At 40.8% G+C, this 26,523-nt stretch overlaps 1 protein-coding gene across 2 annotated transcripts in view; it reads left to right on the top strand.

Annotated features, from left to right (window-relative positions):
• The first annotated feature begins 5,061 nt into the window (after window positions 1–5,061).
• The window catches only part of pak2.S (p21 protein (Cdc42/Rac)-activated kinase 2 S homeolog), a 40,799-nt gene continuing 19,337 nt past the window's right edge, over window positions 5,062–26,523 (top strand). Inside the window, 2 exon segments of one of the 2 annotated variants that reach the window (NM_001090269.1) lie at window positions 5,062–5,127; window positions 23,099–23,289. In NM_001090269.1, the coding sequence (NP_001083738.1) occupies window positions 23,121–23,289 (169 nt within the window). In that variant the 5' untranslated portion in view covers window positions 5,062–5,127; window positions 23,099–23,120. 2 annotated transcript variants of the gene reach the window in all.

Raw genomic sequence — 26,523 nt, 5'->3', positions numbered from 1 at the left:
TTTTCCCTTTTTTTAAATAAAGCTGAATATACCATCTACACTGCAGAAGGTCCTGAAGCAGACTAGTACAGGTATGGGATCCGTTACCCGGAAACCCGTCATCTAGAAAGCTCAGAATTACAGAAAGGCCATCTCCCATAGACTCCATTATTATCAAATAATCCAGATTTTTAAGATTGATTTCCCTTTTCTCTGTAATAATAAAACAGTAGCTTGTACTTGATCCCAACTAAGATATAATTAATCCTTATTGGAAGCAAAACCAGCCTCTTGAGTTTATTTAATTTTTATATGATTTTCTAGTAGACTTAAAGCGATACCGACACGTTCTTCTAAAAATCATAGGAACATGTCAGTATCAAGTAGTTGCTGCACCCGGAATATTTTCCCCGAAAGTCCCCCTCAAAGCCACCCCCAGCCCCTCGAACCTGCTTTGACCCGACCATCCGACACTGCTAAAAGACCTTCTGTGTAGTTCTGTCAGTGATGTTGTGCTGGGGGCGGTGCGATCCTTCCATAGGATAATTACGAACCAATCAGTGACTTGAGGAGGGGGCACATGGGTCATTATTGTTTGCTTTTAAAGTAACATCAAAAAAATGTTTTTAAAAAATTTGTTACTATACTACGAAAAAAAACACCAACACAAATTAAACTTTAAAATAGCAAAGACTTTATTAAGAAATAATTTACAGAAACTCTGCTTCCCTTCCTTTTAAGAAAAGGTGACAGTGCGACCATCGTTCCTGCTGTGCTTAATTTCTACTGCCTGGCTATTATACGGACAGCGTGTCCTCTGCCCCATCTTCTTCTCCAGCTCTTCTTCATCCTCCTAGAGTGGGATCTCTGCTGCCTGTGGTCGCCTTTGCCTGAATCCAAGCTCAGGAGCTACAGGAAAGGATTAGAGTCCAGGATCAGCGCTAAGCTCATACCTCTGAGACACGAGTCCTCACTGGCAATCGGCGCACAATGAGCTCCCTCCCCACTTCCGTCTCACACTGCAACTTCCCGGGGGGAAGTAATGAAACTGACCGCCTTTGCCTGGCAGAGTGCGACCGCATCAGAGTGTACCTGATGTGATTGCATTAGCGTTGACGATCAGTAAAGCCGCAGAAAAATCTCTGGGATACCCCATGTGCCAGGCAATGGCGACCGCAGGCAGAGGTGCGGGAGGCAAGTGAGCAGCAGCATTTGTGACAGGAGGGGTCAGTTTTATTACTTCCTCCAGGGCAGTTGGGACCTCAGACATATAAATTATACAGGGCCCCATTGTTTCTAATGGCAGCCCTGCTTGGAATCACACTCCAGGTTTTGACTAAACTGAATCCAGACCCTTAAGGTGGCCATACACGGGCCGATAAAAGCTGCCGACAGACCGTGTCGGCAGCTTATTGGCCCGTGTATGGGGGCCCCCGACGGGCTTCCCCGATCGAGATCTGGCCGAAAAGGGATTAAAAATCCCGTCGTATCGTGGCCGCATCTGTTCGTTGATGCGGTCCCGCGATCCGACCGCCCGTTTGGCGAACGCTAGGATCCGATCAAGGTGGGCATATCGGAGGGAGATCCGCTCGTTTGGCGAAATCACCAAACGAGCGGATCTATCCGTGTATGGCCACCTTTAGCCAGGGGAGTTTTAGGACCCTGTGCTGCACAGAAATAATACCACCCCTCTCACATAGATTTTTCGAGATGGAGTGGGTCGTGGGGGGGGGCTGTATCACTCGCACAGAGCACAATTGGGCTCTCTGCACTAGAAGAGTTAAAATTACTACCTTTATTACTAATATTACTATCTTTACATTAACAGCAGGAAGCTTCTCAACTCCCCTCATGGCAGCAGTGTCCCTGCCCATAGACCACTTTTATGATGTTTTGCCAGCTGGCATAAAATCAACTGCAGAAATCTGGTACCACTGGCACTTATTACAATGCACTGACACACATTCCTTTCACCTATCACTGCACATACAAGGTGATTTAATGCTCAAAACTACATTGTTTACACCAGCTGGAAACGCACCATGATGTTAAGATACTGGCCCTAAAGTAGAACTAAACCCCCCATCATGATAAGTCCCCACTGGCCCCCCTCCATGCCTCCCTCCTGCACAGTCTTATCTCTCAATTCTTTCCTCTCTAGAAATAGCGACCACACATGCAGAGTGAGCGCAGCGGAGCTCACCGGCGCCATCTTCTTATCTTCGTGAAGTGAGTGGAGTATTGGCGCATGCACAGTTGGAGCAATCTTCGGGTTCGCAACAACTGCGCATCTGCCAAAAAAGAAAGAAACTGCCGAAGGGGAGAAAGAAGACACGAAGATTACCGAAGAGAAGAAGATGGCGCCTGTAAGCTTCGCTGTGCTCACTTTGCATGTGCAGTCACTATTTCTAGAGGGGAAAGAATTCAGGGGTAAGGTAAGGTAAGTGCAGGGGGGAGGCGGGCCAGGAGAGGGGGCCAATGAGGACTTATCACAATGGGGGGTTTAGTTCTCCTTTAAAGGTGTGGTTCATCTTTCAGTTAACTTTTAGTATTTTGTAGAATTTTTTTTAAAGTTATTCAATGATTTGCCTTCTTCTTCTTCTCACTCTTTCCAGCTTTCGAAAAAAAGGGAGCACTGACCCCATCTAAAAAACAAACTACAAATGTATTGTTACTTTTTATTACTCATCTTTCTACAGGGCTCCCCTATTCCAGTCCTTATTCAAACCAATGCATGATTGCTAGGGTAATTTTTCTACCCCAAATATAGTTGTGTGGGGAGAGTGGCTGAGGCATATGGAACTTGAAGAGTTCTGACAAACACATGAAGGGCTGCTGTAAGATGCCATAAAAAGTCACTATTTATCGGGCTGGTGGGGGCTGTCTAGGCATCGGTTTAGCTGAAATGCCAGGACTTATCTAATATCCCACACCTATGTAAGGCTCAGCATTCATCCCAGGGGCCACCAATCCGGAAACCCCACTATCTCAAGCACCCCATGCTGAAACCCTTTAAAACAGACCAGGTTTCCACTAGTGATGTGCGGGTCAGGGTTTTCCTGACTCGCACCCAACCCCAACACATCCTGCTCCAGCCCACACCCGCGCTTCCGGGGTCCTTTTATAGACCTGCCTACCCGCCTATGAAGTCACAGTGACGTCCCCAAAGGCGCAGGACGAGTAGACGCGAGACTATAAAACCAGAAACCCGGCATTTGAAGGGTGGCGGGCAGGGAGAGCAGGAGAAGAGCTCAACCAGCACCCGCGAGGAGCAGTTCGAGGTCGACCCGAACCCGCCCAACCCACTGGTAAACCTGCGGGTATCGGGTCGGCCCGCACATCACTAGTGCCCACGTAGCATCACGCCCACACTCCTCACACATACCAGGCATTAGACCTCATCTCAGAGTTGCCAGGTTTAATTTACAAAATCAGCCAAAGTCTGCTGCAAACTCAGCCCAAAACTACTTCAAAAGTAGCCCAAACTAGCATAATATGTGCAATGAAAAAAAGTCTAAATAATAAATGAATATATGTGAAAATACGCCTTCACGAATTCGCAAATTTTTCCATCAAGCGAAATGGGACAGATTCACCCACTACCAGGGGCATAACCACAGAGGGGGGCCCAGGAGTTATAGGGGCCTCATAAGGCCCTAATACATATACAATTTCAATAAATATTGGTTTAACAGGTTAACCTCTAGACATTTTGATGGCCAAAATTGTCTGAAATTGTGGAAAGTCGCAGGAAAATGCGAGAATGCTTCTACACATTGCATGCTGGGGATTGTCATCTTACATTAAACTTGGCAGTAGGCAAACTGTTAAACATAAACTACATTACCCAACATGCACTGGGAGAAGCAGGCATAGCACGTTAGGGCAAGAATAACTTTACGAAACCAATTAGGACCGCTTCAACTCACCACCACTTGGCTGCTCCCCTGTGATGCCGGGCAGGTCCGGACTGAGAATTAAAATAGGCCCTGGCATTTCAGGTACACAGAGGCCCAATCAGCCCACATAGAGGCCCAATCAGCCCCCACCAGCCCACTAAATACTGACTTTCTATGGGACCTTATAGCAGCCCCTCTGGCATTTGCCAGAACCCACAGATTGCCAGTCCGGGCCTGATGCCGGGTGCTCAGTCCGCAGTGTCCCCACTGCCAACAATAGATACACAAACAGGAGGACGGCACTCCGGTAAAAAAACAGGTTTTTATTGCTGGGTACTGTAGAAATACATTGGCCCTACGCATTTCGGGAACACCTTCCGTTAATCATAGGCTTGAAAAAAAAACTTTGGCTGGGTTTAAAAGTACAAACCAGCCAAAAACCCAAAAAGTAGCCCAAATCCGTACCTTGGCTACTTTGTACTTTCAAAACCCGAATGGGCCTCGAATTAGTAGCCCAATTTGGCAGGAAAACCACCAACCTGGCAACCCTGCCTCATCTGTTTAGGAAATACCACGGCATAACCAGCATTCAGCCTTCTCTTGCTGCGCCTGCGTGACTTCTCCCTCCCAGTAGAGACCACACCCACAGAACTTGCTGCGCCTGCGTGACTTCTCCCTCCCAGTAGAGACCACACCCACAGAACTTGCTGCGCCGGCGTGACTTCGCCCTTCCAGTACAAACTCCAGTACAACCCACACTCCCCGACATTGCTGCGCCTGCGTGACTTCTCCCTCCCACTAGAGACCACTCCCCCAGCATCGTGGTTGCTTGTGCGCACTCGCTTCTCACTCAGACTCGCGCGCCCCCCCAGAACTTTCTGCGCCTGCGTGACTTCTCCCTCCCAGTAGAGACCACAACCCCAGAACTTGCTGCGCTTGCGTGACTTCTCCATTTCAGTAGGGACCACGCCCCCAGCATCGTGGTTGCTTGTGCGCACGCGCTTCTCACTCAGATCCGAGCGCCTCTCAGGGCCAGACTCCTCCCTTGTGACACGCTTGTCAGGCTCAGTCGCTGGTATACTGAATTGTGACAGGCGCCGGAGGGGGGGGGACACGGGGAGGTGTGGCAACCCGGAACCGGAAAAAGTAAGGAAGAGGAGGGTCTGAAACAGCGAAAGAAGGGGCCCAGCGGAGAGGGAGCCGGCGTCGGTGGAGGGTTACAGGTCACAACACCTCATTCGAACACACGGTAATTACTAACTCGGTTTTCTCTCATACATTTGTATTATTCCGCTATGTGAAGATGGGGAGGCCTGTTGTGCGGTGTAGCCGGTAAACTGAGGGGTAACACCGTCATGTGTGTGGGCGCTGAGAGGAGGTAAGAGACAGTGTGCGGCCGGCACGCCAGCTACAGGGAGGCATTGATATTCATTGTGGGACGGAACTAACTTTCTAACAACTGCAGTTCCTACATTTCCGGAATTTCCTAGAATCCTGTGCTGGAACGGAAGAGAGAAGCCCTGGTACTACATGATCCCCTCATCAGCAGCTGTGCTGTGTTACATGTTGGAGAGCCTCAGATAGAATACTAGAAAATCAGTGTTTGATTGGTTTGTTGATGTGCCTTTATCATTAGTAGAAGATGGGCAAGGCATGAGTTAATTGGATCACTTCCTGTTGTGTCTATAAATCATTTCCCCCAGCTGCCAGGCTGGAATCAGTGTCTCAGACCTCCTTCAGCAGCATATGGAGCCCTAAAGAACTTTTCTTTTTTTCTACACTAGTGGTTTAGCCTTTTTCATTGTAAAACGTTATATGAAATCTTTGAACTCTTTGTGAGTTTTGTACAGGTCTGGAGTGGGAGTCAAAAAAGGCCCAGGCTTTCCGAGTACAGAAAGGCCCAATCAGCACCCCATCAACCCAATAAATAGAGACATTTTATGGCGGCCCCTTTGGCATTTGCCAGGACCCACAGATTGCCAGTCGGGGCCTGGATTTGTACCCACTAGCGCATTTCGGTATCGCTGTGTGTATACAATATGATGCATGTAACAAACGTAATCCGCTTGAAAGAGGAACTAAAATGTTCTGAAAGCTTGCTATCTCCGCAGTTGTGTTGGGTTTCTTTGCTTAAAATATCTATTGCTTAAAGGGCAAGTCAACCCCAAAATAAAAAAAATGCCTAATTAAAAGAAAACCTGTTTCCAATATATATTTATTACACTTTTCTGTGCTTTTAAAGTTATTTGTAAAAACAAACTTCCTTGAAAAGCAGCATTTGCGTAACTCCTGGTTGTTACTTTTCAAGCAATGTTACAAAATCAGCTCTGTTCATATATTTTATCAACAGTCTGAGCCATCAGGGCAGATAATAGAAAGGGACATAAACTGCTTTCAGTTGCATTACATATACAGGTATGGGACCTATTATCCAGAATTCTCGGGACCTGGGGTTTTCTGAATAACGGATGTTTCCATATTTTGGATCTTCATACTTTGTCTGCTTGAAAATCATGTAAACATTAATAAACCCAATAGGCTGGTTTCCAGTTAGGTTTGATAATATCTTAGTTTATATGTACTGTTTAAAGGTGTTGTTAACCTTTGACTTTTAGGGGCACATTTACCTAGGGTTGAATATCAAGGGTTAATTAACCCTCGATATTCGACCATCAAAGTAAAATCCTTCGACGACTAAGGATTTACCGCTATTCCTACGATCGTTCGATCGAAAGTTATTCCTTCGATCAGAAAGTTGTTAGGAAGCTAACATTGCCCTTGGTAGGTTTTAGGTGGCGAACTATGGGGTCGAAGAATTTTTTAAAGAGACAGTACTTTGACTATCGAATAGTCAAACGATTTATAGTTTGATTCGATGGTCGTAGTCGAAGTAGCCCATTCGATGGTCGAAGTAGCCAAAAAAAACATACGAAATTCAAACTATTTTTCCTCTATTCCTTCACTCGAGCTAAGTAAATGGGCCCCTTAGTATGATGTAGAGAGTGATATTCTGAGACAATTTGCAATTTGTTTTTATTTTTTCTTATTAAAGGTTATTTAGCTTTCTATTCAGCAGCTCTTCAATTTGCATTTTAACTAATCTGGTAACTAGGGTCCAAGTTACCCTACCAACAATGCATTGATTTGAATAAGAATATGGATAGGAGAGGGACTGAATGGCATAAACAGTAACAATACATTTGTAGCCCATTTAAAAGCTGCAAAGATTCAGAATTTAAAAGGCAAATAACTATAAAACTATAAAATATAAATAAATTAATCCAATTGAAAAGTTGCTTAGAATTGGCCATTCTATTACATAAAAGTTACCTTAAAGGTGAACCTCCCTTTTAATTGTTTCAGAGAAAAAGGAAATCCATTTTCAAAATTTGGATAAATTGGAGTCTATGGGAGACAGCCATTACATAATTCAGAGCTTTCTGGGTAATGGGTTTCCGGAGAACGGATCCGAAACCTGTACAAATAACTTTAAAACAATAAAAGAAAATTGTAATGACTGTATATTGCAAAGTTGCTTAGAATTGCGTTTTCTTTTATTTGGCAAAAAATATTACAGGTTGGATTTCTTCTTGATTTTCCTATAATGGTTTTTGGATTGGATGAACAAGTCCTTTAGTCAGAAGGTTGTTATAAATTACTAAACATAAAGGGAAGTTCAACTTGTAACTTTTAGTATGTTACAGAGCCACCTGTTTTAAGCAACTTTTTTTGACTTTATTTAAAATTCATCGTCTGTCTTTTTTTCCAGCTTGCAACTGGAAAAGCCCTCTTCAGCGGTAGTAAGACATGGATTGTGAGTGTCTGGGTTATTGCTGCCTTGTTGCTAGGGTAATTAAGCCATAACAACCAGATAGCGTTTGAAATCAGAGAGCTGTAGAACATAAAAAAACAAATCCTGAGACCATGAAAACTGAGCCTAAAACTCTAGCAATGGATGTTTTTTAAGTTAAAACAAATTAAGTGGCTTATGTGAGGGATATTACTAACACTATAGTCTGCTTGTTGGTTCTACCTCTAACTAGTGTAAATAAGGGTAGTTATTTAGGCATACTGTGCCTTTAAACAACTTACAATGCTTCTCTGTGGAAATGATCAAAGCTGTTGATCTTCCTTTGAATGATACTGGAGTAAATGCTTGAATGGTGCTGCTTTTAATAGCTTTGGCGTCCCACATTTTGGTTTGCATAATTCAGGATCGATTCTCATCCTTATGTTGATAAATTTTCTCTGTGTGTGTAGGGGGGGCGCGATGGAGCCTAAACTAACCAGCACTTTATGGCCCAAATTTCTGATCTATTTTAAGTCATGCTGCAGGTTATAATAAAACTGTACTAAAAGATCAGCTGTGATCGTTACAGTTTGTAACAAACTCTTATATTTGTACCCTTATATTGGTGCTAGGCTATTCTATAATGTTTTAATATGGTTTACTTTAGAGAGATACTCGCACACTAAGCTCGGTGTCTCACTGAGATCAAGAAGCAATGACGTTCTCTGTGCTTCTTCCATCAAAAAAACTTCCAGCTCACCATTTTTGGCCTGTTTGTGCACGTCTTGCACATTCTAAAGTGAATTCCACATCTATCTGATGCCTGCAGGCGTTTTCAGAAAGCGTAACAACTTTCTTTTTTTTTTTTTTAAACATAAAAATCCCCCAAAGTAAAAGTATTTGCCCTTTTTTTGGGCATGCTGGAATGTTGGGTATGTTATTGAATTTTGCTTTTTGCTTTAAAGGGGTTGTTCACCTTCCAACCCTTTTTTCAACTCAGTTGGTTTCAGACATTTCATCAGAAATAAAAATGTTTTCTAATTACGGTCTATTTTCTATATGTGACAGTTTTTCTAATATTTAAGTGTAATTTCTTACCTTCTAAAGCAGCTCTGTGAGGGGGGGGAGTATCCGACCCTTTAAACTGTTCTAAATTGATGGATACATTTCTTGTCTCTGTCCCTACTGAACATAATCCCTGCGTTTCATTAAAAGCAGTTGTTAGAATTGATACAATAGTTGCTAATACTCCAGAGATGCTGCTGAGAAATGTATCAACTAAATGTTGAAAAATTGTAACGGTTTAGAATCTGTGCCTGAATTACTGTTGCACAAATTCATCCAAAGGAAATCCACATAGGTGATTAAAACTGACTGTACATTTTGGTGCCAGATATTTTTTCTTATTTGACCACCCATGTGCTGGGTCAAATATTCTGAACTGCTCATTGGCTCCAGATCATACTGAAGGCCCTTGAAGATCCATTGGGAAAATACCACATCAACGTGGTATATTCAAAACTTCTTGATCAACATATGTCTGATTTTTCACCCACTTAGGTCAGGCAGCCTGCCAGTCAGCTGAATAAGCTGTTGTTGAATTAGTGTGGGGTGCCCAAGTTATCTGTCATTATCTGCCCTTGTGTGGCCAACTTTAGTTGGCCGATGTTGCAATAGCTTGTCAGAGAGATACAAACGACATTATTCTGGTATAAAATCCTAAATCCTGTTTAAAGGTGCGGTTCACCGTTAAGTTAATTTTTAGTATGTTATAAAATGGCTAATTCTAAGAAATAGTGATGGACGAATTTATTCGCCGGGCACAAATTTGCAGAGAATTCCCGCTATTCGCCGCAAGTGAATAAATTTGCGAAACGACTGCTAAAAATCGCCGGAGTCAAAAAAGGGCCCGGCGACATTTTGCAAATTTTTCACGTTTTGCAAATTTCAATGTGTCTTTATTATATAGTTTTTGAATTTTTGGCCTTCTTCTCTTTCCAAGCTTTCAAATGGGGGTCACTGACCCCATCTAACAACTGATCTGTAAGGCTACAAATGTATTGTTATCGCTACTTTTTATTTGCTATCTTTCTTTTGAAGCCCTCTCCTATTCATATTCCAGTCTCTTATTCAAATCAATGCATGGTTGCAAGGTAAATTTGGATCCTAGTTACCAGATTGCTGAAATAGCAAACCGTTGAGCTACTGAATAAAAAGCCAAACAACTCAAAAACCACAAATAATAAAAAAATTAAAGCCAATTGCAAATTGTCTCAGAATATTACTCTACACCATACCATTTTAAAAGTAAACAACCTCTTTAGGGTAAGGATACATGCTGCTATTTCAAGAGATTAGTTGCCCAGCGACAAATCACTTCTACTTTAGGCGACTAATCCGCCCAAACTGCCTTCCAGCCAACTAGAATGTAAATTGTCGGGGGACGGCAGTCGGATCAATTCGGCTTTCCAAAGTCCCCGAAGTTTCCTCGTGAGGCGACTTCGGAAATTAGTCACCCGAAGAAGAATCGATTTGTCGATTGGCGACTAATCTCCCAAAATAGCAGTTATTTAAAACGATTTGCATGGGTGGTTAGGTGTTTTTTCTTACGTTTGGAAATCGTTTATTATTTGTTTGCATTGTTTTAGTTATTTAGAGCTGCAGTGTTGATAGGATTAGAGTGGATATATTTAACCCTTTGCCTGCCAAGCACGTACACCGTACGTTCTGGCAGGCAAGGGCTTTAACTGCCAAGCACGTACATTGTACGTGCTTGCAGTTTTACATGCTGTACTCTGCATCAGCGGCTTTAGCCGCCTCTGCAGAGGTTTAGCAGCATTGACAGCCCCCTGGGCAACGAGGCTGGGGGGCTGTCATGTCGGTCCTGCGACTGGATTGTCGCAGGGCCGACCTAAAAGAGGCAGACACAGCAAATCGCGTGTCTGCCTTGCTGCTCTGCTTCCTCCTGCTCACCTCGTGTTCCAGCGACGCCCACACACTTCCTGCTTGCTGTAACTCTGCAGATCTCTCTTCTCCAGCTCTTAGATCAGCCAAAAACGGTAAGTGCCCTTTATTTTACACACTTGCATACACCTACCTACCTTATACACACATACACACATATTTTAGTAGTAAAAAAAAAAAAAAAAAAAAACGTTTTTTTTAATTTTTAATTTTCCACTTATATGCACTTATATGCATTTATATACACTTATATGGACTTATATACACACTTATACACACTTATACACTGTCACACAATTCTTGGAAGTGTACACACATGTATACACATTTTATTTTTTTTACTTTTTCATTTCACCAATTTGTGTTTTTTTTACCCATAAAAACTGTTTATTTCAGCAGCGTGACTATTGGATAATCGATTTCGGCCACTAATTACGCTGTCGGTGCAGTTATTTTGTTATTTCATTGATTTGCACAATTTTTGTGGTTTTATTGCAATTTTATCCCTGGATTATTGTTCCTTATGTATCTTTAGTATAGTTTTGCTGTTTGGTGCTTTGGTATATTATTTTACTTAGATTGATCCGTCAGAATATATGCTTTCCAAAAATATATGGTTTTCTGGGGTCTTTTTACAGTTTGGGGGTCTTACGGCACATAACGCACAGTTGGGGTTCTCTTTTCAGCAGCTTAGTTGGCCAGTGTGAAAATTCATATGCACATTTTTCATTTGCGGCCGTACACACCATATACTTTGGTAAATCTATACATATTGGGCATCAAACTATTCAGTAGACCTCTGATGTCCATATTTGGGGTGATTTTTCTTTGTACGTAAAACATTGTGTGAGATAAATGTGGCATACTTCAACATTTTTAGGCGATTTTCAGAAATGTAAAAATCTCTATGTTTATAAAAGTTTTGCAGTTTGGTACTTTGCTGTAGAAAGATGTCTTTATCTTGGTTGTTTTCGTCAGAATGTGTACTTTCCAAAAACATATGGTTTTGGGGGGTCTTTGCTGTTAGGAGGGTCTTGAGGCACATAATATGAAGTCAATGGTCTATGTTTACAGAAGGCGAATCGGCAGCAGAGAAAACTCATATTCACTATTTACATTTGGGGTCCGCACATGCCAGCTGCCTTGGTATATCAATGCATATTGGGCATAAAACTGTTCAGTAGACCCTTGGCATCAGTATTTATGGTGTTTTACAATTGTATGTAAGAAGTTGGGTGAGATAAATGCGGCCAATTGCAATATTTTTAGGCGATTTTCAGAAATGTAAAAACCGTTGCTTTTATCGCCAAATTTAGGAAAGGCTTGCGACTTGGTACTTTGGAGTACAAAGACATGCATACCCAATTTGGATTCGCGGGAATGTGTAATTTCCAAAAATATATGGTTTTCTGGGGCGAACATACTTTTTTCTACCTTTGCCCCCCCCCCAAAACTATGTAAATGTGTTGATTTTGCAGTACCTGAAATGACAGACCATATGGGGGTCTTCCTTTTGGGGCCCTATATGCCACGTGCTTGGGTACACCTATACATATTGGGCATCAAACTGTTCAGAGGACCCTAGGCTTTCATATTTGGGGTGATATCTCTTGATACCTAAAAGTATGTGGCTTATACGATGCTGCAGGGTAGAAATTTTGAGGTGATTTTTGGAAATGTCGCCAAAATCATCAAATTTAGGAATGGTTTGCGGCTTGGTACTTTGGAGTACAAAGACATCCATACCCAATTTAGATTCGTCGGAATGTGTACTTTCCGAAAATATATGGTTTTCTGGGTTGAAATTACTTTTTTCTGCCTTTGCCCCCCCCAAAACGATGTAAATGTGTTGATTTTGCAGTATCTGAATTGACAGACCATATGGGGGTCTTCCTTTTGGGGCCCCTATATGCCACGTGCTTGGGTACACCTATACATATTGGGCATCAAACTGTTCAGAGGACCCTAGGCTTTCATATTTGGGGTGATTTATCTTGATACCTAAAAGTATGTGGGAAATATGATGCTGCAGGTTGGAAATTTTGAGGTGATTTTTGGAAATGTCACCAAAATCCCCAAATTTAGGAATGATTTGCGGCATTGTACTTTGGAGTACAAAGACATGCATACCCAATTTAGATTCGTGGGAATGTGTACTTTCCGAAAATATATGGTTTTCTTGGGTGAACTTACTTTTTTCTACTTTTGCCCCCCCCCAAAACAAGGTAAATGTGTTGATTTTGCAGTACCTGAAATGACAGACCATATGGGGGGGGGTCTTCATTTTAGGGCCCCTATATGTCACGTGTTTGGGTACACCTATACATGTTTGGCATAAAACTGTTCAGAGGACCCTAGGCTTTCATATTTGGGGTGATTTGTCTTGATACCTAAAAGTATGTGGGTAATACGATGCTGCAGGGTGGAAATTTTGAGGTGATTTTTGAAATGTCACCAAAATCACCACATTTAGGAATGGTTTGTGGCTTGGTACTTTGGAGTAGAAAGACATGCATACCCAAATTGGATTCAGGGGAATGTGTACTTTACGAAAATATATGGTTTTCTGGGGTGAACTTACTTTTTTCTACCTTTGTCCCCCCCCCCAAACAATGTAAATGTGTTGATTTTGCAGTATCTGAAATGACAGACCAAATGGGGGTCTTCCTTTTGGGGCCCCTGTCTGCCACGTGCTTGGGTACACCTATACATATTGGGCATCAAACTGTTCAGAGGACCCTAGGCTTTCATATTTGGGGTGATATCTCTTGATACCTAAAAGTATGTGGGTAATACGATGCTGCAGGGTAGAAATTTTGAGGTGATTTTTGGAAGTATCACCAAAATCTCCAAATTTAGGAATGATTTGTGGCTTGGTACTTTGGAGTACAAACACATGCATACCCAATTTAGATTCATGGGAATGTGTACTTTCCGAAAATATATGGTTATCTGGGGTGAACCCACTTTTTCCTACTTTTGACCCCCCCAAAACGATGTAAATGTGTTGATTTTGCAGTACCTGAAATGACAGACCATATGGGGGCCTTCCTTTTGGGGCCCCTGTATGCCACGTGCTTGGGTACACCTATACATATTGGGCATCAAACTGTTCAGAGGACCCTAGGCTTTCATATTTGGGGTGATATCTCTTCATACCTAAAAGTATGTGGGTAATACGATGCTGCAGGGTAGAAATTTTGAGGTGATTTTTGGAAATATCACCAAAATCACCAAATTTAGGAATGGTTTGCAGCTTTGTACTTTGGCGTAGAAAGACATGCATACCCAATTTAGATTCGTGGGAATGTGTACTTTCCAAAAATATATGGTTTTCTGGGGTGAACTTGCTTTTTTCTACTTTTGACCCCCCCAAAACGATGTAAATGTGTTGATTTTGCAGTACCTGAAATGACAGACCATATGGGGGCCTTCCTTTTGGGGCCCCTGTATGCCACGTGCTTGGGTACACCTATACATATTGGGCATCAAACTGTTCAGAGGACCCTAGGCTTTCATATTTGGGGTGATATCTCTTGATACCTAAAAGTATGTGGGTAATACGATGCTGCAGGGTAGAAATTTTGAGGTGATTTTTGGAAGTATCACCAAAATCACCAAATTTAGGAATGATTTGTGGCTTGGTACTATGGAGTACAAACACATGCATACCCAATTTAGATTCATGGGAATGTGTACTTTCCGAAAATATATGGTTATCTGGGGTGAACCCACTTTTTCCTACTTTTGACCCCCCCAAAACGATGTAAATGTGTTGATTTTGCAGTACCTGAAATGACAGACCATATGGGGGCCTTCCTTTTGGGGCCCCTGTATGCCACGTGCTTGGGTACACCTATACATATTGGGCATCAAACTGTTCAGAGGACCCTAGGCTTTCATATTTGGGGTGATATCTCTTGATACCTAAAAGTATGTGGGTAATACGATGCTGCAGGGTAGAAATTTTGAGGTGATTTTTGGAAATATCACCAAAATCACCAAATTTAGGAATGGTTTGCAGCTTTGTACTTTGGCGTAAAAAGACATGCATACCCAATTTAGATTCGTGGGAATGTGTACTTTCCAAAAATATATGGTTTGCTGGGGTGAACTTGCTTTTTTCTACTTTTGACCCCCCCAAAACGATGTAAATGTGTTGCTTTTGCTGTACCTGAAATGACAGACCATATGGGGGTCTTCCTTTTGGGGCCCCTGTATGCCACATGCTTGGGTACACCTATACATATTGGGCATCAAACTGTTCAGAGGACCCTAGGCTTTCATATTTGGGGTGATTTTGCTTGATACCTAAAATTATGTGGGTAATACGATGCTGCAGGGTAGAAATTTTGAGGTGATTTTTGGAAGTATCACCAAAATCACCAAATTTAGGAATGATTTGCGGCTTGGTACTTTGGAGTACAAACACATGCATACCCAATTTAGATTCATGGGAATGTGTACTTTCCGAAAATATATGGTTTTCTGGGGTGAACCCACTTTTTTCTACTTTTGACCCCCCCAAAACGATGTAAATGTGTTGATTTTGCAGTACCTGAAATGACAGACCATATGGGGGTCTTCCTTTTGGGGCCCCTGTCTGCCACGTGCTTGGGTACACCTATACATATTGGGCATCAAACTGTTCAGAGGACCCTAGGCTTTCATATTTGGGGTGATTTCTCTTGATACCTAAAAGTATGTGGGTAATACGATGCTGCAGGGTAGAAATTTTGAGGTGATTTTTGGAAATGTCGCCAAAATCACCAAATTTAGGAATCGTTTGCGGCTTGGTACTTTGTAGTACAAAGACATGCATACCCAATTTAGATTCGTGGGAATGTGTACTTTCCGAAAATATATGGTTTTCTGGGATGAACTTATTTTTTTTACTTTTACCCCACCCCAAAACGATGCAAATGTGCTGATTTTGCAGTATCTGGAATTACAGAACTGATAGCTCAAATGAGGTGTCTACAGTTTAGGGCCCCTATATGTCACGTGCTTGGGTACACCTATACATATTGGGCATCAAACTGTTCAGTGGATCCCAGGCTTTCATATTTGGGGTGTTTTACATTGATACCTAATGATGTGTGGGAGATACGATTCTGTAGATTGGAAGCTTTGAGGTCATTTTTCAAAAAATTCACCAATTTCTATAAAACATTATAACTTTAGGAAACAATTGCAACTTGGGAGTTTGGAGTACAACGATATGTTTACCCATTTTTGATTCACCAGAATCTGTTCTTTCTAATAATGGGTAGTTTTCTAGGGTAAACCTACTGTTAGTGGAATGTTTGGCCTTGAAATCAGAAGTATGCCGTTTGGGGAGCGGTGCTTTGGACATTTGCTAGTGTACTGCTTTTAGATTTTGATCTATACAAGTGAGAAATCTCCATAAAACTATATATATTTGGTATTGCCGCGTTCAGGAGACACAGACCTTTCCAAATCAGCTGTTTTCTCATACATAAAGTAAATAATGTTTCTGATATATGTGATTGTTCTTTGTGAAACATGATTTTTTTCATTTTATTGGACACTTAGAAGCCTATATTTTTTTACAGAAGTAGAATTACACCAAAATTCTTGCATATTTTGAAAGTTCAGGTTGTCCTGAAAAAAACAATATATTGTTTTCCTGGGTAAACTAAAAGACCGCCCCAGGAAGGGGCCTAAAAGTGAAAGAGTGCAAAATATCTAAAAACTGCTTGGCAGTAGATGTTCGCATCTAGGACAAAACGGCTGGCAGGGAAAGGGTTAAATCAGACATAGTGGAGAGTTTAGCCTCTTGCCTGCACATAAATTGTCTTCTGTGTATGCAAATAACTTAAAAATATCTGCTGTGCTATTCAATCTGGTTATTGGAATTGGCTGATAATTGTTTACAAATTAAAGGAGAAGGAAAGTTAGAGGCATTTTATTGCCAATAGATTAGCTGCAATAGTGCAAGCTAGAATGCTATATACAGAACCCCAGGTGTACACAATAGAAGAAAATAAATGCAGTATTTCTTTAGACAGAGGACTCAAAGCAGCATTACTTTGAGGGTAAAGGGCTAGTCCACACGGGGAGATAGCCACGCGTTTGCGGTCGCGGCGACAAAGCGCCGCGCCAGTCGCCGCGACCGGCGCAGGCGACAGTTTTGTATGGGCGCCTATGTAAAAACGCCTGTGCTAACCACACGAGGCGATGCGCTTTTCAACAGTCGCCTGAAAAAGCCTGGCGAGGCATTTTCAGGCGACTGTTGAAAAGCGCATCGCCTCGTGTGGTTAGCACAGGCGTTTTTACATAGGCGCCCATACAAAACTGTCGCCTGCGCCGGTCGCGGCGACTGGCGCGGCGCTTTGTCGCCGCGACCGCAAACGCGTGGCTATCTCCCCGTGTGGAATAGCCCTTACTGGTATATTTAGGTGGACCTTACTGATGAGGCTTACTTAGTTTTAACCTTTCCTTCTCCTTTAATGGAAAACTATACCCCCAAGATGAATACTTAAGCAACCGTTTGTTAGAGTCCTGCGCGGGTCCATTTTTTGGGACCCATACCCGCAACCCGGACCCACAACCCGCATTCTTACCCGCTTGGAACCGCTACCTGACCCTACCCGTAAGTACCTTATCCGCAACCCGGACCATCAAGAATCGGGAAGTGCTGTCATTGGAAACCAGAAGTGACGTCATTGGAAGTAGCTGTGACAAGAAAAAAGGAGTAAATATCGCTATTGAGAAGACCCGCGACCCACAGAACCGCCGACCCACGTCTTTACCCGCACCCAGAACTTCTCCCCTCAACCCACAAAGTACCACAGGTTTTTGCAGGTACCCGACCCGCTGCAGGACTCTAGTTTGTCATATTAAGTGACATATTGAAGAATCTTACCAAAACTTACTGAAATATATATTTAAGTAAATATTGCCCTTTTGTATCTCTTGCCTTGAACCTCTATTTCATGATGGTCTGTGTGCTGCCTCAGAGATCACCTGACCAGAAATACTACAACTCTAACTGTAACAGGAAAAAGCATGAAAGCTAAAGACAGAACTCTGCCTGTTAATTGGCTCATGTGACCTAACATGTATGGTTTGTTTGTGTGCACCGAGAAACCTACAATCCCAGGGGACGGCCCATATTTTTTTTTAAAATGGCAATTTTGTATTTAGGATTACCCAATGGCACATACTACCAAAAAAGTATATTGTTATGAAAATGGTTTGTTTACATGAAGCAGGGTTTTACATATGAGCTGTTTTATACAATATATTTTTAGAGACCTACATTGTTCGGGGGTTATAGTATTCCTTTAAAAGTATTCATGATATTCCTTGGCAGTGTCAGTACTGGCTACAAATTGACTTGGCAAAAAAGACTTGCCTAAAATGCTGTTGTAAGCTTTGCAGGCTAACCCAGAGTTTTCTCAAATTTCCCATTCCAGTGAATAGCCATCCTAGGAGGTGGTTTGTGGTCGGACACATTGCTCCAGTCTGAGAGGCACAATGTTCCATAGCTTTTAGCCATACATGTATAGATAATGTTGTAAGACCAATAGTTATATGAAATGGTGAACCACTAACATGAAGCCTGTTTTCTTGCAAATATCATAGTTTGTAGAAAAGATCTGTTGTGAGACAGGCCATGCGCACACAAACACTAGCTGTGTTTTTATCTTGGATGCCATCATCTGTAAAGCTAATACTATTGATATATTGAGATTCATTGTATGTGTATAGATATTGTAATTTGTATTTGAACAAAATATCTGTACATGGATGGCTGTCTTTAGAATCACTCCTGTTTTATTAAATGGGAACTATCACGAAAATGAAAATTTAATATAAGCTTCAGCATACTGAAATAAGATTTTTTCTAAATATAATCAATTTAAAAGTCTGTACCGTTTCTGAAGTATTCAAGTTTATCTTCACTGTTTCTCAGCATCTGTTTCTCTTCATTCTGTCTTCATGGAAGATTGCATGTCAGATGTTCATTGAAAGATAGATCTAGTTTATCTCATAGGGGGTTCCTTTTGCCTAGAAGATGTATTAGAGTGCACTCTATTAAAATCACCAGAAATCCTGTCTCTCTACATGCAGGATTTGTGCATAAGGCAGTTATTTTGTTTGTACTAGAATCCGTTATTTGTGTGAGCTCTAATTCATCTGCTAGGAAAGGAAGCCCCCCTATAAGATATATTGGATCTAATTGCCAATGATCATTTGACACCCAACTCCTGAATGAAGAGAAACAGACGTAGAGAGATGGATAGTGAAGATAAACTTGATTATTTAAGAAATAATGCAGAATATTTACTTGATTGTGTTTAGAAAGTTTCTTATTTCAGTATGATGAAATATTTAATTTTCATTTCCACGATAGTTCCCCTTTAATTGTAGTCTGTAAGTTGTTGCCAATCGGAAGCCTGCCCACCCTGTTCTGTATTGCCAATGGTATTTTCTTTGTATTCTACCACCAAACTGGCAAACTGGGTAGGCATTGCTTGTAAACTATCCTTTTGTCTCCTAAAATTTCCTTCACTGGTCTTTGAAGTCCTCTGTGATTCCATGTAGAAAAGATCTTTTTTTTTTCCAGCTGTTTCTTTTCAGTACAGAAATGGTCCCATCATCATCATCATGTGCAAGTTTAATTAGAACTCTGAAAGAATTCACAGGGTGCATTAGCGCTTCTCCAGTAGGAAATCCTGGACGGAACTTCCTTTTATATACACATTCTTACTCTACTGGAAAAGCGTATCCCTTTTCCTGTCAAGCTGGGGTTATTGTATTAATGGCAAATGATGGCTAAGATATACACTAGTTGTATATGCAAGAGTGTATAATAGCACTGGTAAGTCTCTCTACGCTTTTTCACACCTTGGCACAACTTTAAACATGGGAATTTATTTCTGTTTTTATCTGAGCATAACGCACCAATGCAGAGAAACCATTCCCCAATAGGGTTTCACATCGTATGTACTTTCTGGTAGGGATGCACCAAATCCACTATTTTGGATTCTGCCGAACCCCCGAATCCTTCGTGAAAGATTCGGCCGAATACCAAACTGAATCCGAACCCTAATTTGCATATGCAAATTAGGGGTGGGAAGGGGAAAACATTTTTTACTTCCTTGTTTTCTGGCAAAAAGTCACACGATTTCCCTCCCTGTCCCTAATTTGCATATGCAAATTAGGATTCGGATTCGGTTTGGCCGGGCAGAAGGATTCGCCCAAATCCGAATCCTGCTGAAAAAAGCCGAATCCTGGATTCGGTGCATCCCTACTTGCTGGTAAATTTATCTTTTTCTTACATTTTTATTTATGTTCCCCTGATGAATACCAGTTGAAACGTAGGACAAATGATCATGTTTCTGTATCCTTTCTTTTCTCTAGATAAACTTTTTTCTAATAAGAGTATGCGATCCAACTTAATAATTTAATTGTACACACAATGGAGATGTTTTAGGCAGCCTCCTGTTGGATCAGCACCTTGTATTGACATGAGTGTGCGCCTTCTTACCTTTGATACTTACCTTTTCACATCACAGCCTGTCCTCTCCCCATTTATCATAGTCCAGGCCATTTTCCCTGTTAAAGCAATAGATTCTGGAGCCTGTGTTTCTCTGCTGTGGTGCACAAATTTAAAAAGCAGAGGAATTTCAAGTCCCAAAATCTGTCAGTGCATGCAAGAAGTTCTGGATGGGTTGAAAAGACTCTGCTAGCCAAAGGGACAGTGGGGGAAATGTCTCCGCAAATCACAGGCCGACTGTCATAGATTCCTCGCAATCTGAATCGGGTTTGTCTGTCTGTGTAATTAAAAGCACAACAGAATGAGCTTGTGTTAAAAGTGAGTTTGTTTTCCCTTTTAAAGAAGAACTATACCTCCTTTTTTTTTTTTTTTTTTGTAATAGGCAAAAGTATGTAACCCTTAAACGAGAACTAAGCCCTAAAATTGAATATGGCTTAAAATGCCATTTTATATACTGGACTTATTGCACCAGCCTTGTCAATCGCAGCAATGATCCAGGACTTCAAACTTGTCACAGGGGGTCACCATCTTGGAAAGTGTCTGTGACACTCATGCTCAGTGGGCTCTGAGCAGCTGTTGAGAAGCTAAACTTAGGGGTCGTCGATAATTATCAAGCAGAAAATGTGGCTGGCCTGTAATATAAGTTGATGCTACATTATAAAATTCTGATGCTAATTGTGCTGGTTTCTGTGGTGCCATGTAGTAATTATCTGTATTAATTACTAATCAGCCTTATATTGTGACATTTCTATTCTATGTGTACTGTACATTGTGAGTGGGTCCTTAATCTCAGTAAGTGACAACAGCACAGAGCATGTGCAGAAAAGAAGATGGGGAACTGCAGGAGACACAGATTTTTCCCTGATAAAGGGCTGTGGTTGCCTTTGGCTGCGACAGAAGCCCAAACAATATGTACAACATTTTGAGCGACTTCTTTGGTTAGGCTTTACTTCTTTAAAGGAGTAGGGTTATACATTTTTAGGAGAAACTGTGCCCAAGTTTTTATTAATATATCCATGTTAAGATGCCCATGTTTTTAGGACAAATAGATTTCTAAAGCCATGGGACATGTTCTTGTGTAATAGGTGCAGGGTATTGGTCCAAAGAAACATCCCTGCACAATGTGGTTACACACTGTAAATTGGTTAATCCCAAATGAATGGGAGCCGTACAAGAGAACACAGAAGGTAAAGGGGTGTAAGAACAAGGGGCTGAAATCTAAAGTTATACTGGTATATTCTTATGTCAGTCTGTTACTATGGCCTAAAACAAAGCGCTCGGTTGTCCTTTGCTTCTGCTGATGTTTTAAGGGTTATGACTAGTGATTGGCAAATCTGACCCATTTTCAATTGCCAGATGCATTGAAGTCAATGGGTGTTTCTTTGCTCAACATTTTTTAAACTTAAGTAGCATGTAAATTGGTTTCTTCATGGCAAAATATTTTGCATAACATCTTTAAAATCTATTTATAGTGTCAATAAGTTACCACTACTTTTACAATAACATTTATAACAAAATGGACATGCAGTAAATTACTAAACAGGATTCAAGGGCCTGGCTTGCAGCATCTGGTCCAAGCATTATAGATAATGGATCTGTATGATTATAGTCCACCCCCAAACATGTGATGCCTCCATTTATGCTTTGATTTTATGCAAGCATAATTTTCTATTCAAAATCAGGATTTCTGGCTACCAAGAACAATATTACTGTTTGGTTTTTGTACAGGTATGGGATCTGTTATCCAGAATGCTCGGGACCTGCGGTTTTCCAGATAATGGATCTTTTTTCCAGATTTGGATATTCATGCCTTAAGTCTACTAGAAAATCATGTAACATTAAATAAACCCAATAGGCTGGTTTTGCTTCCATTAAGGATTAATTATATTTTAGTTAGGATCAAGTACAAGCTACTGTTTTATCATCACAGAGAAAAAGGAAATCGTTTTTAAAAATGTGGGTTATTTGGGTAAAATGGAGCCTATGGGAGATTTGGAACTTTGTGGATAACAGGTTTCCGGATGATGGATCCCATACCTGTACTTTCATATGTGACAGCACTGTACATTTTTTTATGTAACTGTGCACGTTACTGACCAGTTCCAAAATAGTTGGAACTGAAATGTTTTCCTACTCTTTAATGCAGAATTTTTTTAGTTGTGCAATGTTTGAAGAAGAATTTTTTTTCTCATGCAAAGCCTATTTTAAATCTTCTTAAAGCATGTCAGTCGGATTTAGGTTTGGGACTTGCCCTTCCAGAAGCATCAAATTCTTTATTTTTTTCCCCCAGCCATTCTTTCATGGGTTTACTGGAAAGTTTAGGCTCATTGTCATGTTGTCCACCCTCATTTGAGTGTAGGTAATTCTATTATGGTGGGCTGCCCAGGTTCTGATGCAGCCCCAAATTATAAACTTTTCTCCACTATGTTTTACAGTTAGTAGTCAGTTCTTCTGGTACTGTAGCCAAATAGCTTTGGCTTATCTGCCTAGAGCACATTGTTCTACAAGCTTGGTCTATGACTTTGTGTTCATGGGCAAATTATAGTTTTGCCCTGATCTTTTGTGATTGCATATGATGTAAATCTAATTTGTCAAGCCTCCAATGGTAATGCATTTTGATATCAGTAGTAGTGAGGGCTACCTTGGTTCCATGATGAAATTCTGAGGTTTTGGGCGGTTTTCATTCAGCATTTTGTGTTCTGCTCTCAGACTAAACTTGTGGGGATAACCTGGCCAGTTGTTTGAACTTTGAAATGTTCTCTGTTTTTAACTGGTTTTAAAAACAGGAGGGAAAAATTTATGTCTGCTCGTTTTGCAATCATTTTGAAACCTGGGTGTGTGTTTATGTATGTGTATATAAATACATAATATTGTCATTTTTTATCTTCTTCGAATTTAAAATCAGCACTCTGCAACACTTCTTATCTTTCTGTCTAGGTGGGGCTTTTCTGCCAGAATCATGTCTGATAACGGGGAGCTTGAGGATAAACCACCAGCTCCTCCAGCTCGGATTAGCAGCACAGGGACAAAAGATACTCTGACCAGCAACCACAGTCATAAGCCTTTACCCTTGATCCCTGAAAAACCCAGGAATAAAATCATTTCAATGTTTTCTGGCACAGAAAAAGGTAGGATATATCTGTTGGGGTTATCTCCTTATTGGTCTAAAGCAAAAAAAAAAAAAGAATTTACTGATTTACAGTGCATTTCTATTGCTTATGTAAATATAAAGATAAGTATTATGATTTTGTGTGTGCAATAATACTTTTTAACAGTCTGTCATTGTGGTATAATACTTCAACTACCAGTATTTTTTCACGTATTAGAAGTCAAGCGCTCAGAAGACTTCAAACGAAAATATCTATCTTTTCTATCACGAAAATAAAAATTAAATATAAGATTCATCTCACTGAAATAAAACACTTTCTAAATACAATCAATTAAAAATTCTGTATGGTTTAAGAAATAACCAAGTTACTCTTCAGTATCTCACTCTCCACAACCTGAGGTCTGTGTCAGATTTTGATTGACAAGTGGGTCGAATGTGTCTTTTAGGGAGGCTCCCTTTCTTAGCAGAATAACTCAAATAACTAACTCCAGCACAAACAAAAGTTAACAAAATAACACTGTGGCAAACACCCTGCATGCAGAGAAACAGGATTTACATCAGAGACGGTTATTTTTAAAGAGTGAGCACCTGGGTTAAAGGAAACCTGTCACCATTGTGTTAACACAAGGAAGGTAATAAGACTATTAAAAAGAACCACAAAACTCATTTATAACACATTTATTTCAATCAAATCTCACTAAAAACCAGTTTAGAACTACTTTTGAAAATGTCAACAAGATCCTCACTGAAGCCCGACTTTACTGAAAGTCGTGAGAGCAATGCATTATGGGTAGAATCAGCCCTGCAGACGTCTCTTGCGATATCCCCAGTTTCTGCAGTTGTCAGGGGGCTGCTGGACTCCATGTGTGAATTTTATCGTAGTTTAGGAGTCAGCCATAGCAAGAACAACAGCAAACAGCAGGGAAGCACGGACACCGGTATGTCTATCGGCACCTAGGAGGGTGGGGGTGTCAGGTTTCACATAAGGAGTTACGTTTGTTTGCTGCATTACAGAGCAGGAGTAAAGTTTAACCACAGAGCTGCTGCTTTCTGCTCTTTATGTAAAATTACTAAGTATGTTAAATTACTGTAATCTTGACTATAGCTTAATTTACCATTCACACACTCCCTCCTGGTGGCTGTATTTTTGTATTTAACCCTAAATCCCAGCAGTGTTTTTATCTGTTTCTGTTATATTACACAAAGATTCACACAGATTCATTCATATTGTATGCCACTCTTTCCCACAAGAGCCACACACCTACAGCAGCTAAGACTGATAGTACACAGGGCTGGGGATATCACTGACCCCATCTAAAAATCAAATGCTCTGTATGGCTACAAATTTATTGTTATTGCTACTGTTTTATTCATCTTTATATTCAGATGCTCTCCTAGCCATGTTCCAGTCTCTTGTTTAAATCAGTGCATAGTTGCTAGGGTAAATTGCACCTTAGCAACCAGATTGCTGAAATTGCAAACTGGAAAGCTGCTAAATAAAAAGCTAAAAAACCACAATAATAAATAATGAAAACTAATTGCAAATTGTCTCAGAATATCAATATCTACTTAATACAAAAAAAAATATATATATATATATATATATATATATATATATATATATATATATTTTTTTTTTTTTTAACCCTTTGCCCGCTAGCAGGCAAATGCTCTGATGTTCTGTATGTTCTTCAGCAGCCGAGCTGTTCTCTCTGCGTCGGTGGCTTCTGCCGCTTCCGCAGAGAGTGGGGAGGAATAACAGCCCCCTGGGCAATGAGGCTGGGGGGCTGTCATGTTGCAGGGCCAAGTTCCTGCTCCAAGAAACAGTAAGTGCAAGTTTTTACACACTTACATACACTTACATTACATTTATACTTTTACACAAACATTTTAAAGATTGCTATTTTTTATTTTGTACACTTTGTTTATAATTGAGCCCCAAAGGACTGCACATTCTTAGTAGTTTTTAGCGTTTCGGAAATGTCCTAGTTTATTTAAATTTTTAATAGTAGCCCACACAATGTACTAATACAGAAGGTGTTTCAAACAGTCCAAACAGAATATCAAGTCCTGGTGTGACTTGAGTGGTGCAGAGCCTGTCTTATCACCGAGCATACTCTATGGCTAAGCATTGGCAGTTTGGCACAGCCCACACCAAGAAAACAGAGGGGTCCTGTTTCAAGATGGCAGCGCCTATGAAACCCTTTATACATGTAGGATATTTTCTAATACATTTCAGATATAGACAAAAACCTAAGGAGGGAAAAGATTTATATTAATGATGTCTCAAGGTGACAGGTCCTCTTTAAGGGTGCAACCCCCCAAAGAATGTATTCGACCTAACGGTCACCTACTGTATGAAGACAGAATGCAGAGAGACAGGTTGCTCAGAGGGGGAGAGTTAACAGTAACTTATTTTATAAATGGTACAGAATTTTTAATTCAATATATATAGAAAGTTTCTTATTTCAGCAAGATGAAGCTTCTATTAAATTTTAATTTTCTACATAGATCCCCTTTAAAGGGATACTGTCATGGGAAAAAACATTTTTTTTCAAAATGAATCGGTTGATAGTGCTGCTCCAGTAGAATTCTGCGCTGAAATCCATTTCTCAAAAGAGCAAACAGATTTTTTTTTTTTATATTCAATTTTGAAATCTGACATGGAGCTAGACATAGTGTCAATTTCCCAGCTGCCCCAAGTCATATGACTTGTGCTCTGATAAACTTCAATCACTCTTTACTGCTGTACTGCAAGTTGGAGTGATATCACCCCCTCCCTTTTTCCCCCCAGCAGCCAAACAAAAGAACAATGGGAAGGTAACCAGATAACAGCTCTCTAACACAAGATAACAGCTGCCTGGTAGATCCAAGAACAACACTCAATAGTAAAAACCCATATCCCACTGAGACTCCTTCAGTTACATTGAGAAGGAAAAACAGCAGCCTGCCAGAAAGCATTTCTCTCCTAAAGTGCAGGCACAAGTCACATGACCCGGGGCAGCTGGGAAATTGACAAAATGTCTAGCCCCCATGTCAGATTTCAAAATTGAATATAAAAAAATCTGTTTGCTCTTTTGAGAAATGGATTTCAGTGCAGAATTCTGCTGGAGTAGCACTATTAACTGATGTGTTTTGAAAAAAAACATGTTTTCCGATGACAGGATCCCTTTAAGGTTCCGTACGGTTTATCTTGTGCAGTGATATGCAGGTGGATAAATTTTTCAACCTGCACCCCACGCTGTAATACCAT

Source organism: Xenopus laevis, chromosome 5S (assembly GCF_017654675.1).
Source record: "Xenopus laevis strain J_2021 chromosome 5S, Xenopus_laevis_v10.1, whole genome shotgun sequence".
Classification (NCBI taxonomy): domain Eukaryota; kingdom Metazoa; phylum Chordata; class Amphibia; order Anura; family Pipidae; genus Xenopus; species Xenopus laevis.
Note: the sequence above shows the minus strand (reverse complement) of the source record. Positions and strands in the feature narration are given on the sequence as shown.